This window comes from Phascolarctos cinereus, unplaced genomic scaffold (assembly GCF_003287225.1).
Source record: "Phascolarctos cinereus isolate Bilbo 61053 unplaced genomic scaffold, phaCin_HiC Scaffold_5;HRSCAF=322, whole genome shotgun sequence".
NCBI lineage: Eukaryota > Metazoa > Chordata > Mammalia > Diprotodontia > Phascolarctidae > Phascolarctos > Phascolarctos cinereus.
Genome location: NW_027555958.1, coordinates 125,474,722 through 125,492,009, shown reverse-complemented (window position 1 = coordinate 125,492,009; position 17,288 = coordinate 125,474,722). Strand labels below are relative to the sequence as shown.

The window sequence follows — 17,288 nt, the reverse complement described above, 5'->3', positions numbered from 1 at the left end:
TTGGCCTCAGAAAACAGAATGAGGAGCAATGAGTAGAAATTTCACAAAAGAAAATTTTTTTAGATTCACTTCAACTAATAACAATTAGAACTATCTAGAAGTGGAATGGGCTTCCGCAGGAAGTGGTAGTTCCCCACATTGTGTGTCTTTAATCAGAGACTGTATGACCACTTGTCAGATGTTTTAGAGGGAATTTTTTTAGGGCTGGGTTGGATTAGATGCAGTTTGTTCTTCATTTTTGATCCTGTGATCCTTTATTTAAGATGGAGGTAGAGAGAAAACATAGGAAAATTTCAAAGGTCCATGGTTATTTTCCCATAGTGGAGGGGGTTTTCCACAGTCAAGGTATAGTGTCCATAACAAGGGAGATGACTGTTATTGTTCTATGCCTTCATTACAACATATCAGCTATATTGTATTCAATTCTGAGAACCACATTTTAGGAAGAATATTGACAAAAACTGTGGAAGACTTGGTGGTTGAGAGGCCTGGAAACTTTTCTATGTAAGGATTAGTTGAAGAAATTGGTGATGCTTAGCCTTGTAGTCATTTGGAAGAGGGCGTTAGATTTATTTTTCTTTGGCCTAAGTAGCAGAATTAGAAACAATGAGAGAGGAACTTACAGAGACAGATTTGGATTCAATGTAAAGAAAACATTTCTAATGTTTTGAGCTGTCCAGAAATGGAATTTGTTGTCTCAGGAATATAGTGAACTCTGTTCCTGGAGGAATTCCCCATCCACTCTGAGTACAGGCTAGATGATTGTTTTCAGAGATGTTGTAGAGGGAATTACCATTCAAATATAGGTTGAATATGAGGTCTTTTCTAACCCTGAGAGTCTTTGATTCTATAAAAAAGGACTTGGTTGAAAAAAGTGTCTAGTTTGAAAACATACACTTGTTGAATCTAAGGCCCGTCATGGAATAAACTGAAATTAGTTTCTTGTGTTCAAGATCTCCTTCCACAGGATGCTATTTCTTTCACTTGCCTCTTGTTGATCTCCTAGCAAAAGGTGATCTCACTGTCCTCCGTTGTCAATGTCCAATTACTACATTTTAATTTGCATTGTGGTTATTTTTGACTGTTTTATCTGCCTCATTAGATTGTACCTCCTTTGTCATGTTTATTACTCTTTGTATCCCATTGCACAACAGAGTCCTTTGTTCATAGTAAGTGCTAAATATGTATTTGTTGAATTCGAAGTGTTTCTTTGAATTAGTTATTTAAGCTTATGCTAACTTGTAAGGTATCATTTCTTTGTGCTTTTATTTTTATATTCTTTATATTCTCACTTGGACCAAATTTAGTTCTTAAAATACTCCCACCACACACACACATTTATTTTATCCAGAGGTTCATTCTGAGGAAATGAGTCTAAGTGATGGCTTACATAGATGCTGTCCTACCTGAGTTTGTTTCCACTCACACTCTGGTAGAGGTGCGAATAAGTAAGAGAATTCTCTCCTCTGGAGCTTAGAAGCAGCGGAATCTGGATAGAGTATCCTCTAATAGCTGTGGAAATGATATGGAATTGATTACTTAAGATATAATATGATATCATGTTAGCATCCTGCCATTTATAAACCTCTGAACAATGGTGGGCAGAACCAAGGAATGTCTTGTTTTCTTTTGCACAGGCTGACAGGGAAGTGATAAAGAACATTGCATCTCTACTAGCACTGATTAAGATGGACCCAATTCCAAGCATGGTAGAAGAGGGCAGAAGTGAAATGACACCAGATCTCTCATCTGAGAGAATTGTAAATATTTTTTCTCTTGAAAAAGGCTTTAGCTGTTGGAAAGTTGCTGCACAAAAAGACATGATTACATAAAGTAAGAACCCAAGGCAGGGTATTTTATAATTTATTTTTTCCACATAAAACTTGATATTTCTGAAAGGCCAGAATATTTTATATCTTAAAATGTTTTAATTACTGATCTTGTTCTTTATAAATGCTGTTTCTTTATTGAAATATTTCTTTAATGAAGCACTTTGTTAAAAAATTGCCAGTAAGAAAACATTTTTTGTGATGTTTCAAAGTTTGATACTATTTGCCTCTAATAAAATTAGAAGCGATTAATAAGTGGAACTCTTAGTTTGTTTCTTGACATTGGAATGAGGGAGGGAGGATTAGTTGAGGAAATGAATCTTAAGTGATAGTGTATCTTTTGGCTAATTATTAATTTGAATGCTGTCATAGAGCATTATCCCTGGCTTAAGGCAATTCTTAAAATTAAGCCATCTCATGGTCTGGTTTCAAACCCATGTAATTTATTGTAAGTATTTTGGGTAGCATGTTGAAAGGGAATTTAAGTAAAATTAAACTCTGCTGTGAAATCATTTTCACTATATTTCCCCTGAAATTATTTAATTTTAAATAAATTTTAAATAATTTTTATTTAATAAGTTTATTTATTATTTATTTAAATAAATTTAAATAAACTCAAACATTTAGTTACCAAATTAAAAAAAGAAAAGCCACTATTTACATACAACTTTATAAATAAAGAATCTGTTAAAGTAATCAAAATATGATCAGAGATGAAGTTAGACACTTCTTTAGCCATAAAGCCATAGTCATGCATTAGACCAAATAACATGAAACCACAATAGTAGTCCTGCAATTATCATGCTAGTGGAACATTTTTAAAATTGCAGTAATATTACTACCTTCTTAATCAAAGAAAACCAATCTTAGAGTTTTGATATATGTGTAAGCTATTGTGATGCCTGTCTTATTTAAATTACTTAGGCCAATTTTAGATTTTTTTAGAGAAGTTTATATATATATATATATATATATATATATATATATATATATATATATTATATTTATATATATATGAATGTGTATGTGTGTGTGTATATGTGTATGTATGAATGTATATATGTGTGTGTGTATATATATATATATGTGTGTATATATATATATATATCAACTGAAGATAGAGAATTGTGACTTATTAGGAGCTTTGGAAATAGAATGAGCTCAAGCTATTCATTCTAATGCTATGTTATTACAAACACACACACACACACACACACACACACACACACACACACACATACACGTATACCCTAAATTTAATGTGATATTGGGAAGAAATCACAAATGTTAAATCTGTAAAAAAAAAATATACAGATTTTTTTTCCTTACTGTATTTGACATGAATCAGACCATTAGGGTAATGTAGTATTTAGTTTGGGGCTCTGAATGTAAGAGGAATATGGAGAAATTTGAGGAGAAGCAGTATAATAAAAATTATTAAAAAGCTATCAGTTCTGTGAGAATTTGTTAGAGACTGGGATTGCTAAACCCAGAATAGACAATATTGAGTGATATAAGCGCATTTACCAAGGAAAAGGCAAAAATATCTATTCAGAAATCCTCTGAGAGTATGGTTAGTAGTCCAGTCATTAGAAGGAATTCCCTGACATTAATACTTATTAGATGCTAGAAAAAGTTGCTAAGGAGAATGTAATATAGTACTCATTGACTATCTTTTAAATAGAAGAGGCAATCATATTTATGTGATGGCTGAATACAATTTAGGTTGGAAAAATTAATAGCTTCTCAAAGTTCCTTTCAGCGTTATGATTCTAGGATTCATTGACTTGCTATACCCATTTACATTTTAGTTTGGGGGCAAAGTAGACTAATTAAAATGCTTTCACTGATTGTTGGAGAAGTAATGAATTTCCCCAGGTCACATCCCCTACTCTACATCCCCTCTTCAATCAAATATTTTACAACTAAATAGGGGAAGCTGTTGTGTTTGGGGGGGGTGTGAAGGGAATAGAATAATGGAGGTGACTGGATCTATTTCCTTTGACTATTACATGGACAAGGCAAATTTGAAGCTTACTAGGGCACAATTTCTCCTTGGAAGAGTCTTTGAGATCTGGGTAAGTAGTTAACTCCTTCCATACCTTCTTAAAAAAACTCTTAGCAACTAATCATATAGGCCTTTTCAGCAGCTGTGACCAGATCTTCAGAGTAACTTTTGCTTTTCTGGATGCCTGAAACCTTGTGGGGGAAATATTAAGAGGTGAGAGAATAATTGTAATAAAAGATAGGTGGGATTGGCTGGAGAGATTTTTTTAAAAATCATTTTTGAAAAACAACTAAATATGGCAAATATGTTTGCTTATTTTCCTTGACCTTCTGGGCCTGGCATTCCATCAAGCAGTTATTCAAAAAGCATTTTTTAAAAAATTTATTATTTTTTTTCCATATGCTTTTGAGTTGAAAATTTTTCTCCCTTTTTCTCCCCCCCACCCTCCCCAAGACGGCACACAGTCTGACATAGGCTTTACATTTACATACCCATTAAACATATTTTCACGTTAGTGAAGTTGTAAGTAAAAATTAAAACCAATAGGAGGAACCATCAGAAAGATGAAACAAAACTCAACAGAAGGTAAAAATAAGTGAGAGCGATTCGACTTACATCATTCTTTCTTTGGATGTGGACAGCCTTTTCCGTCCCAAGGCCTCTGGAGATGTCTTAGATCCTGGTAATGCTGAGAAGGGTTCAGTTTAACATTCTTAGTCATTGCATAATGTGGCTGCTATTGTGTACAAAGTCCTCTTGGTTCTGCTCACTTCACTCAGCATCAGACCATATAAGTCTTTCCAGGTTTTTCTGAAGTCAGCCTGTTCATCATTTCTTATAGCACAATAGTATTCCATTACATTCATATACCCCAGCTTGCTCAGCCATTCCCCAATTGATGGGCATCCTCTCAATTTCCAATTCTTTGCCACCACAAAAAGAGCTGCTATGAATATTTTTGTACATGTGGGTCCTTTTCCCATTTGTTTGATCTCTTTGGGATATAGCCCTAGAAGTGCTATTGCTGGATCAAAGGGTATGCACATTTTTGTAGCCCTTTGGGCATAGTTCCAAATTGTTCTCCAAAATGGTTGGATCATTTCACAACTCCACCAACAATGTATTAGTGTTCCAATTTTCCCACATCTTCTCCAACATTTATCATTTTCCTGTTTTGTCATGTTGGCCAATCTGATAGGTGTGATGTGGTACCTCAGAGTTGTTTTGATTTGCATTTCTCTAATCAATAACGATTTAGAGCATTTTTTCATATGACTATAGATGGCTTTAATTTCTTCATCTGAGAACTGTCTGTTCATATCCTTTGACCATTTATCAATTGGGGAATGGCTTGTGTTCTTATAAATTTGTCTTAATTCTCTATATATTTTAGAAATGAGGCCTTTATCAGAGAGACTGGTTGTAAAAATTCTTTCCCAATTTTCTACCTTCCTTCTAATCTTAGTTGCATTGGCTTTGTTTGTGCAAAAACTTTTCAATTTAATGTAATCAAAATTATCCATTTTGCTTTTCATAATGTTCTCTATCTCCTGTTTGGTCATGAATTCTTCTGTTCTCCATAGATCTGATAGGTAAACTATTCCTTGTTCTCCCAGTTTACTTATGGTATCAGCCTTTATATCTAAGTCTGAACCCATTTTGACTTTATTTTGGTATATGGTGTGAGATTTGGGTCTATGCCTAGTTTCTGCCATACTCTTTTCCAGTTTTCCCAGCAGTTTTTTTCAAAGAGTTCTTATCCCAGAAGCTGGGGTCTTTGGGTTTATCAAATAATAGATTACTATAGTCATTGACTACTGTGTCTTGCATATTTAACCTATTCCACTGATCCACCTCCCTATTTCTTAGCCAGTACCAAGCAGTTTTGATGATTGCTGCTTTATAATACAATTTAAGATCTGGAATTGCTAGGCCACCTTCCCCTGCATTTCTTTTCATTAGTTCCTTTGATATTCTGGACCTTTTGTTTTTCCAAATGAATCTTGTTATTATTTTTTCTAACTCTATAAAATAATTTTTTGGTAGTTTGATTGGTATGGCACTGAATAAGTAAATTAGCTTAGGTAGGATTGTCATTTTTATTATATTAGCTCCCTACCCATGAGCAACTGATGTTTTTCCAATTATTTAGATCTGATTTTATTTGTGTGAAAAGTGTTTTGTAATTGTGTTCATAGAGTTCCTGGGTTTGTTTCGGGAGGTAGACTCCTAAATATTTTATAATGTCTACAGTAAGTTTAAATGGGATTTCTCTTTCTATCTCTTGCTGTTGGGCTTTGTTGGTAATATATAGAAATGCTGATGATTTATGTGGGTTTATTTTATAGCCTGCAACTTTGCTAAAGTTGTTTATTATTTCAAGTAGTTTTTTACTTGATTCTCTAGGATTCTCTAAGTATATCATCATGTCATCTGCAAAGAGTGATAGCTTTGTTTCTTCTTTGCCTATTCTAATGCCTTCAATTTCTTTTTCTTCTCTTATTGCTAAAGCTAAGGTTTCCAGTACAATATTGAATAACAGTGGTGATAATGGACATCCTTGTTTCACCCCGATCTTATTGGAAATGCTTCTAGCCTGTCCCCATTACATATAATGCTTGCTGAAGGTTTTAGATATATGCTATTTATTATTTTAAGGAAGACTCCATTTATACCTATGCTTTCTAGTGTTTTTAATAGGAATGGGTGTTGTATTTTATCAAAAGCTTTTTCTGCATCTATTGAGATGATCATGTGGTTTCTGTTGGTTTTGTTGTTGATATGCTCAATGATGCTGATAGTTTTCCTAATATTGAACCAACCCTGCATTCCTGGTATAAATCCTACCTGGTCATAGTGTATTATTCTTGTGATAAGTTGCTGCTGTTTAAAATTTTTGCATCTATATTCATTAGAGAAATTGGTCTATAATTTTCTTTCTCTATTTTGACTCTTCCTGGTTTAGGTATCAACACCATATTTGTATCATAAAAAGAATTTGGTAAGACTCCTTCTTCACCTATTTTCCCAAATAGTCTATATAGTATTGGAATTAATTGTTCTTTAAATGTTTGATAGAATTCGCATGTAAATCCATCTGGCCCTGGAGATTTTTTCCTAGGGAGTTCATCAATGGCTTGTTCAATTTCTTTTTCTGAGATGGGGTTATTTAAGTATTTTACTTCCTCTTCAGTTAATCTGGGCAATTTATATTTTTGTAAATATGTATCCATTTCACTAAGATTGTCAAATTTGTTGGCATATAGTTGGGCAAAATAATTCCTAATTATTGTTTTAATTTCCTCTTCCTTGGTGGTAGCTTCCCTTTTCATTCTTGATACTAGTAATTTGGTTTTCTTCTTTCTTTTTTTAATTAAATTAACCAAAGGCTTATCTATTTTATTGGTTTTTTCATAAAACCAGCTCTTAGTTTTATTTATTAGTTCAATAGTTTTCTTAATTTCAATTTTTTAATTTTTCCTTTGGTTTTCAATATTTCTAATTTGGTGTTTAGTTGAGGATTTTTAAGTTTTTCTAGTTTTTTTAGTTGTATGCCTAATTCATTAATCTCCTCTTTTTCTATTTTGTTTATGTAAGCATTTAGAGATATAAAACTTCCCCTAAGAACTGCTTTCGCTGCATCCCATAGGTTTTGGTATGTTGTCTCATTATTGTCATTCTCTTGAATGAAATTATTGATTGTTTCTATGATTTGTTGTTTGACCCAATCATTTTTTAGGATTAGATTATTTAGTTTCCAATTATTTTTTAGTCTATCTTTCCATGGCCCTTTATTACATATAATTTTTATTGCATCATGATCTGAAAAGGATGCATTTAATATTTCTGCCTTTCTGCATTGGATTGTGAGGTTTTTATGCCCTAGTACATGGTCAATTTTTGTGTATGTGCCATGTACTGCGAGAAAAAAGTATATTCCTTTCTATCCCCATTCAGTTTTCTCCAGAGGTCTATCATACCTAACTTTTCTAATGTTCTATTCACCTCCTTAACTTCTTTCTTGTTTATTTTGTGGTTAGACTTATCTAGTGCGAGAGGGGGAGGTTCAGGTCCCCCACTAGTATAGTTTTGCTGTCTATTTCTTCCTGTAACTCCCTGAACTTCTCCTGTAAGAATTTGGATGCTATACCATTTGGTGCATATATATTTAGTAATGATATTACTTCATTGTCTATGGTGCCTTTTAGCAGGATGTAGTTTCCTTCCTTATCTCTTTTGATTAGATCTATTTTTGCTTTTGCTTTGTCTGAGATCAGGATTGCTACCCCTGCTTTTTTACTTCAGCTGACATATATATATTCTGCTCCAGCCTTTTACCTTTACCCTGTATGTGTCACTCTTTTTCAAATGTGTTTCCTGTAAACAACATATTGTAGGATTATGGTTTTTAATCCATTCTGCAATCCTTTTATGGGAGAGTTCATCCCATTCACATTCACAGTTATGATTACTATCTGTGTCTTTTTCTCCATCCTTTTCCCCCATTTATGCTTTTCTTTCTCCTTTTTCCTTTCTCCCTTCACTAGTGTTTTGCTTTTGACCACGCCTCCTTCAGTCCCTTCCCCTTTTATTATCCCTTTCCCTTTTCTTCCCCTTTAGTCTTACTGCTGCTTCCTCCCTTCTCCCTCCCTTTTCTTTCCCCCTTCCTTTTCTTTCCCCTTTTCCCTCCTACTGCCTATAGGGCAAGTTAGATTTCTATACCTAACTGATTATATTATGCCCTTCTTGAGCCAAATCTGATGAGAGTAAGGTTCAAACAATGCTCCCCCCCTTCTTTCCCTCTGCTGTAATAGGATTTTGTGTCTTTTCCTGTAATGTAATTTACCCTTGTCTGCCTCCTCCTTTCTCAGTACTTTTCTAAGATCAGATTGATCCACTTATTTGGATCCATTTAACCCACTTGATTAGATTTTTTTTTATCATTACATCAAAGTCAACTAATATCCACCCTCTTTATGTATACTCCTTTAACAAGGTGTAATAACAATACAGTTCTCAAGGGTTGCAAGTCTCATATTCCCTTGTAGGGGTTTAAACACCCCCCCCCTTATTAACAACATATTGTATCCTTCTGTCCCATTTACCTTTTTAAGTCCTTCTTGAGTCCTGTACTTGAAGATCAAATTTTTTGTTGAGCTCTGGTCTTTTTATCAGGAAAGTTTGGAAGTCTCCTATTTCGTTGAATATCCACCTCCTCCCTTGAAAAATGATGCTCATTTTTGCTGGGTAATTGATCCTTGGCTGCATTCCAAGCTCCTTTGCCTTAGAATATCATGTTCCATGCCCTGCGGTCTTTTAATGTAGAAGCTGCAAGGTCCTGTGTAATCCTGACTGTGGTTCCATGATATTTAAATTCTTTCTTTCTGGCTGCTTGCAGCACCTTCTCTTTCATCTGGTAATTTTGGAATTTTGCTATTATATTCTTGGTTGTCAATTTGGGATCTCTTTCAGGTGGTGATGGTGGATTCTTTCTATGGTTATTTTCCCTTCTGGTTCTAGGACTTCTGGGCAGTTTTCCTTTATGATTTCCTGAAAGATACTGTCCAGGCTCTTTTTTTCATCATGATTTTCAGGTAGTCCAATAATTTTTAAATTGTCTCTCCTGAGTCGATTTTCCAGGTCGGTTGTTTTACTGATGAGGTATTTTACATTTTCATCTTTTTTTCATTTTTTTGTTTCTGTTTGACTGATTCTTGCTCTCTCATAGAGACATTAGTTTCCATTTGTCCAATTCTAGTTTTTAACAGATTGTTTTCTTCTGTTAGTTTTTGTACTTCCTTCTTCAACTGGCCAATTGTGTTTTTTAGGGACTTGTTTCTTCAGTGTACTCTTCTGTTAGTTTTTGTCCTTCCTTCTTCAATTGGCCAATTGTGTTTTTTAGGGACTTGTTTTCTTCAGTGTATTTTTTTTCCAATTGGCCAATTGTATTTTTGAAGGACTCTTTTACCTCTCTCATTTGACTATTAAAATCCTTCTTGAGCTCTTCTAAGAAGGCTTTTTGGGCTTCAGACCAGTTCATATTCCCTTTTGTTGTTGCAGATGTGGGTTTGTTGACAATGTTGTCCTCTTCAGAATTTCTGTCTTGATCTTCACTCTTCTCATAATATGAATCTATGGTACGTTTCTTTTTACTCATGGTGTTTCTTTATTCCCTGGCCTTTAAAGAGATTGAGCTCTCCTGCTGGGGAACAGAGGGTACTGACCCAAGCTTCTTGTGTTGGGAGCCTAGGTCTTGGTCACTGGCTTTGTTGCTGGGGCCTCTTATGCTGGAATTGGAGGCTGTAGGTTTCTGGCAGCTTACCTGTGTTGGGCTGGAATCAGCAAGGCTGGAACTTTCAGGCAATTCTAGGTTGCCTGCTTTTCCTTTCCTTTAGCTTTCTTCAGCTCCTTTTAGATGGTGCTGCAGGTGTTTATCTGCCTGGGGCCCCCTGCAGTGTTGTCTCCCTCTTTCTGCTAATGCACGGGAGATTCCTTTGTGGTGGAGTGCCGACTCCTGGTGGTTTTCTGAGCTGGTTTCCACGTTCCCCACCCTCACTGAGGCACTGGAGGTCCAGGTGTTGGTGTTTGCCTGCTCTACCACCTGGGCTTCAGGATCTCTTCACAGTTGGAGGCTTCAGGGCTCCTACAGCTCACCTGGTGTTGGGTTGGAATCAGCAAGGTCGGGCTTTAGGAAGCCTTTAGGTTGTTTTCTTTACCTCCTTTCAGATGAATGCCGCAAGGTACTTATCCGCCTGGGGCCCCTTGATAGAGTTCCACAAACAATTCAATTCAACCAACACTTATTAAATACTATATGTAAAGCTTTGTGCTCTACAAGGCCAAAACAGTCCTTCCTTTCAAGTGGCATATTCAACTGAAGGAATACAACATATACACATAACAAGACATACACAATTATGTAAAGTAATACCAAGAGGGAGAGAGCACAATTGGAGGAATGACAGACTTTGTGTAGGAAATGTCACCTGGACTATAATTTGAAGAAAGTGAGGGTTTCAAAGAGGTTTTGTTGTTGTGGAGTCATTTCAGTCATGTCCAACTGTCCATGACCCCATTTATGTTTTTTTGGCAAAGATACTGGAATGGTTTGCCTTTTCCTTTTCCAGCTCATTTTACAGATGAGGAAACTGAGACAAAACAGGGTTAAGTGACTTTCCCAGAGTCACATAGCTGGTAAGTGTCTGAGGCCAGATTTGAACTCAGGAAGTTGAATCTTCCTGACTCTAGGCCCAGCATTCTATCCACTGCACCACCACCCTGTCTACTCAGAAAGGTAAAGGTGAAGAAAGAGTTCATTCTGGACTGGGGGTGCATGATGAAGAGGGAACCTGTGCAAAGGAATTCAGACAACAGATGAAATGTCATGCAGGGAGATTAAACAACTAGCCAGCCAGTTTGATTCAAATGGAATATGAGTCATATACAATATGACTAGAAGAGTAGGTGGGAGCCAGATTGTGGAGGGCATCAAAAGCAATGCTAAGGAATTTGCATTTTATCTTAGAGGTAAGAAGAAATATTTTTTTTCTGTAGAGAAATGCATGTACAGGTCTGCATTTTGGCAGTATCAATTTGGCAGGTATGTGGCAGATGGAGTATTGAGGGATGGGTAGAAGGGAAGCAGGGTATAACCAATTAAAACTCTGTTGCAAGAATCCAAGTAAGAGGTGCTGAAATAGGATAGAAGCTATGTGAGTATGTAGAAGGAGACATGTAAAAGGTGGTGAGAAGATAGAATGGGATCAACAAGACTGATAATGTTGCCGTCTGAGAGGTTCAGAGACCCCTTAAGGACCAAAGTACAGGACAGAGTCATCTGAAATGAATTCACCGACTCAAGCATTCTTTAAGTCAAGTTGGCAAAGATTTGTCGTTTTGCTATTTAGCGGGCAAGGGTTCTTAAGGAACCTGAGACCTTAGAGGGGTATAGTTAAAGTTTACATAGGATAAACTATACTAAAACATGTGCCAAATATGCTAACTAGGTGATTCAGGGTAGGATTAGGGAGTGGTTTGTTCTTAAAGGAATAGGCACTTTGTGTGTCTACTGTGCAGGCGTTTTGCCCAGGGTCCTAGGGGGGAACTACAGGGAGATGTGGTTTTAGGCCTGCTGCGTCACTAAGTTAACTAGTGGTCAGGACCCACTCAGGCTTGCCCAGTCTGCCACCAATCAATGTTTTGTTTGACAAGATAGATATAGGGAGTATACATAGGTCTTAAGTTAATACACATGAGGAATCCAGGATGCAGATAATGAGGTAGGGAGTTGGTATAGATAGTCCAGTGGGTACAAATATATTTATGACCTAGTACAAAGCCAATTCAAATTAATAACTCCTACAGGTGCAGTTTGTAACTGTACCAGGGAGAGAGATAAGTGTGTTGTGAGGCTCACTCATGAGTAACTGCTAGGCATAGTGTCCTTGGGCTGGGGAGAAACTGCCAGGGGTAGTGCTTCTGAGGCTAGGGAGAAATAAAGTCTTGGAATTGGGGTCCCAGTATAAGCACCCAAGCATCCCATCATTAGAATATGGGAGGGTAAAGGGAAGGAAAATATGAAGGATTACTTAAAGATTATAAATCTTGGTGACTGGAACAATGGTGGTACCTTCAGCAGAAATGGGAAGTTTGGAGGAGGAAAGCATTTATAGGAAAATATTGAGTTCCATTTTAGACACATTGGGTTTGAGATACCCATGGGATTTCTAGGTGGTAAAGTCTTACAAGTAGTTGGTGATAAAAGACTGATATTCAGACAAACACTTAGGGTTGAAAACATAAATTTTGGAGTCATCCACATAGAAGTCATTAAACCCCTGGGAACTTCTGAGATTAAAAGCAAACATGTTGATTCTTAAAGAAACACCATACTTGTGGGCAGAGATGATGATCCCTCAAAGGAACTGGAAAGATACTGGGAGTCGTTGGTTTCATCATATGTCCTACTGGGAACAAGAAGCATTTTTTCATGGGACTTTTGATCACCTTGATTTTGGTCACCCTGATAAGTGTAAGCAAATATATCCCTTCCTTCACTATGAAAATACTATACTTAGAAGCTTTTAGTCTCATTCATTTCTTATTCTCAAGTCATATTTTCCCAATATATTTTTTGCCATCTTCCCTGCTACCAACCTGTACATTTAAGTCACTGAGTATAAATTCATAGAAGGTATAATTCAAGGTACAAATTCATAGAAGTTTAGGTTTGGAGCCAGAAGAGACCTTCAGTGTCATCTAATTAAGCCCCTTCATTGTAGGGATGAAGAAACTGAAGCCTAAAGTGATGAAAGGCTTGCCCATGCTCACACAAATAACAAGTGGCAGAGCCAGGATTAATACATTGGTCCTCTGACTCCAAATCCAGCATTCTTATCAATAGACCACACTGCCTCAAATTGGCTAAAGTTTTTCAGAGTTTATTTGGTTCTCCATTTGGTGAAGTAGATGTGGATGAAAAAGATGTAAGTATCTTCATTGTGGTGTCGGCTTTCGTTATGAGCAGTACAGGGTGGGGTGACCAAGTATCCCATGAAATCATGTTTGTTGCCTTTTCATGTACAACAAAGCTAACCTTACCAACCTTTCTTCCTCACTGAGGAGAACCTTCCTGCATTTTATTGAATGGTAAAGAAGTCATCCTTCATTGATTAGGGCTTTTTTATGTAGTATCTTCTGGTTTCACTTATAGCACACAGATTGAGAGATTATGGATGAATTGTGTAGTAGTGGAAGAAATACTTACTCTGTTGAGGGCACAGATCCATAAACATATTGAGGAAGTGTGTGTGTGGTTGCTTATTCATTTTCATTTTTATGTAAAAAATAATTTCCAAACACTTTACTCTGGTCCTCCAGTTTTAATTAACTGAGAATTGGATGTCAGCATTAAAAAAAATCAGGAATATCTATGTTAGTGTGCAAACAGAAAATGGACTGAGTATACATCTGCATAGTATATTTCCACTGAGTGTTATTAAGGTAAATGGCCTACAATGAGTGTGTAAAAGACTTTGAGTGTACGTTGAGGACATTCTTGATTTTGTTGTAATTTCATGCAGTTCCAATGTGCCCAATTATGAGTTTCTATTATGCTAGCTATGCTTCACAGAAATTACCTTTACCATTATTATTATTAATTATACATAATTATTAATTATCATTACCATTATTAATAACTAATAACATTAATACTTTGTCACTAAAGTTCAGCTCAGCTGCTTCATCATGGTGTGGGTGGGTAGGGAGAGGTGACTGTAAGTTCTTAAAGGCTATTCTAATTTACTACAAGCTATGTCTGGACCTACCAACATGTAAAAGCTATTTACCCAGCAGTGAAGTGAATATCTTTCATCTGAGGATCATCTTAACCAAGTTAATGGAGGCTCATCTTCAGGAAGATACCAGTTGGTTTGGTAACAGTTGGTTTGGCCACAGAACTCAGGACGGTGGAGAGGGATTGTGATCTGCTTTAGTAAAGGGAGAACGTATGCTGATGAAAATCATAGATGCATGAAGTGCTGAAGTAGGTGAGTACAATACTATGCATATAAAATAAAAACCTTTAGGGTATACTCTAGAGAGAAGAAAATGTAAATGTTGCTCCAATTCAATCCAATAAATGTTCATCAAGTGCCTACTATACAAAATGAAGGAGCTTATGGTCTATTGGAAGGGTAGAGTATACATATACATAAATAAGTAACTACAGTGTAATTTGTGGAGGGATGGGGGCCCTTCTGAGTGGACCAGTTACTTCAGATACTGAAGGTATCCAATATATGGAATGTTGATGGCCTATGGGAAATTAATTTAGTTAGAAACAATGGCCTAATTTTTGTAATGTCTGCATTGGCCAGCTCCTAACCAAATTTGTCTGTGTCCCAAGTTTGGTTTTTTCCTAAGACAAATTTCTTCTGTTTCTTCTTTTTTTTTTCTTTCTTTCTTTTTTTTTTTGTGAGACAATTTGGGGCTAAGTGACTTGCCCAGAGTCACACAGCTAGTAAGTGTCATGTGTCTGAGACCGGATTTGAACTCAGGTCCTCCTGGCTCCAAGGCTGGAGCTTTCCTTTATTTCTACTGAAGGATGGTGGCTCCATTCTATGGAAATGTGGAAAGAGTGATTGGAAATCAAAGTACACGGATTCAAATTTGGTTCTGACACATATTCCCTTTGTGACCATGTACAGATTGCTTCCTCTCTCTGGGAAAGAGGTTAGAGTACATGACTACCAAGTTCCGTTTCAGTTCTAAACCTGCGACCCTAAGTGCTTGTGACTATTAAGGATAACCCTAATAAGCAGACAATTAAATGCTGCAGAGAAAACAGTTAACACTTAGACTTAGAACCTGTTGCTTTGATCCTGAGACTGTAACTGGGAGTAGAGTCACTGTATACTTAGGACAGGGGTATTGGGGTTCATTCCCTTATACCCCCTCAATTCCCTCCCTGTAACCTCATTGCATTGTATATGCTGTCAGATTCACTCTGAGGTCTTTAAGAGTTCTCTTCAAGCCACAGTGAATGTTATTTCTTCTTAAGATTTTCTCACACAGATGCAGAAATCTGTTAACATTTAAAATAACAGACTAGTTAACAAGATAATGACTAGTGTGATTTATTTGCTATCTGTTTCATCAAAAGATTTTAGAACAGTATAAAGAACACTGACTCTGAAGTCAAAGGACCTGGGTTTATATTCTCTTTCTAATGTTTATTACTTGTGTGATGTTAGTTAAGTTCAAGTCCCTAGGCCTCAACTTCCTGATCTGCACTCATTAGGGGTTGGATTAGATGATCTCTAAGGTCTCTTTCGGCTCCAGACATTTGATTCTATAATCTTAGTATGCTATCAAAAAAGTGTTTGTTGTTCCATTGGAGATCACATTCACATCCTTAGGAATTTTACAAGAAAATTCTTTAACATATAGAAGTACTTAGAAGGTGGGATTGTGCCTTTGTACTTTGATGATTTCTATTGGACAGGACTACTTCAGTGTAGAACACTTGGAACACTGTGGAATGTCTGTAGTAGTAAAACAGATTTGGATATCCTCTAGATGAATTCAAATCTCTTGAAATATATCAACCTAAAAAAAGACCTGTCATAACACAGCCTATAAGGTGCTGCTGTAACTCCAGTGCTTTTTAAAACTAATTTTCAAAACCATAGCATAGAAGGCACCTATTCATCTTAACTCTTGCTGTGATTTTTGGACATTCTTCACTCTTCAGTCATTGTATCACGCTGCAGTTTTGCGCTCTCTCTCTCTCTCTCTTTCTCTCTCTCTCTCTCTCTCTCTCTCTCTCTCCCCCCCCCTGTCTTTCTCTGTTCTGCAATAGCTTGACCAGTAGAAGTCAACAAATGGGAGACCACATTTTCGTATATGAATAAACATAAAATAATTAGAGGGTATTTAGAGAGGGCCCTGACAGTTGGTGAATCAGGAAAGGCACCAAATAGAAGACTGTGCTAGATGTTGGAGAGAAGTTTTATAAAGAAAATAGATCATTTTCAGGATTTTATAATAGTTATTAGGTAGGGAGTGATTTTTATTTTAGTCTTGAATGGTTTCAAGTCTCAGGAGATAACAGTTGAAAGAATCAGGAAATATACTTGGCATTGGATGGGCAACTTAATATTGGTAGAGTCTGGACCTTTGATTTTATTGATAAAGGGAGCTCTTGATGAAGACCTACTTTACCAGTGCAGGTTGGCACCTGTCAGCAATATAGGTAGTCTTAGATAGTTGCCTAGAGCACTGAAAAGTTCGATGCCTTTCTCAAGGCTACACCTTTATTATGTGTCAGAGACAGAACTCAACTGAGTTCTTCCTGGCTCTCTAAGGCCACTTCTCTGTCCACTTTGCTGTGCAGCCTCTCGTTTCTACTACACCTATCAATATTATCATTCTTTAAAGCTTTCCAAAATTAGGACACATTATTAATAGTAATATGAAGACTTGGGAAGGAAGGCAGTTAGTATTTATTAAGTACCTACTGTGTGTCGGATACCATGCTAAATGCTTTACAAATATCTCATTTGCTCCTCACAGCAACCTTGGGAGCTATTTTATATCTTAGGAAACTGAGACAGACAGAGGTTAAATGACTTGCCCAGGTTTACACAACTAGCTAGTATCTTGAACTCAGGTCTTCCTGATTTCAGGCCTAGAGCCCAGTGCACTGTGCCATGAAGCTGTCTCAGGGAAGGAAGTGTTTTTTTCCTCCATTTTAATACAAAATTTGGGACTTAATTAAACCCTATCTTGTATTATTCTCAAATTCAGGGGGAGTTAACATACATATAAGTGATAGACCCTCTTAACAGTATGGCAAATCATATGGACCCCTTAACAGAATAATGTTTTTCAGTATTTGAAGGAAATATTAAATTTTAATTAGAAGTTAGTGAAATTAAAAATGTATT

At 36.4% G+C, this 17,288-nt stretch overlaps 1 protein-coding gene across 2 annotated transcripts in view; it reads left to right on the top strand.

Moving 5' to 3' along the window:
* Positions 1-17,288, top strand: part of AKAP7 (A-kinase anchoring protein 7) — a 152,713-nt gene that overhangs the window by 103,372 nt on the left and 32,053 nt on the right. Inside the window, exon 7 of one of the 2 annotated variants that reach the window (XM_078155133.1) lies at positions 1,638-2,248. The exons of the other annotated variant lie outside the window; for it this stretch is intronic. Coding sequence (XP_078011259.1) covers positions 1,638-1,642 — 5 coding nt within the window. The 3' untranslated portion in view covers positions 1,643-2,248. Of the gene's footprint in view, positions 1-1,637; positions 2,249-17,288 lie in introns of those variants that run through there. 2 annotated transcript variants of the gene reach the window in all.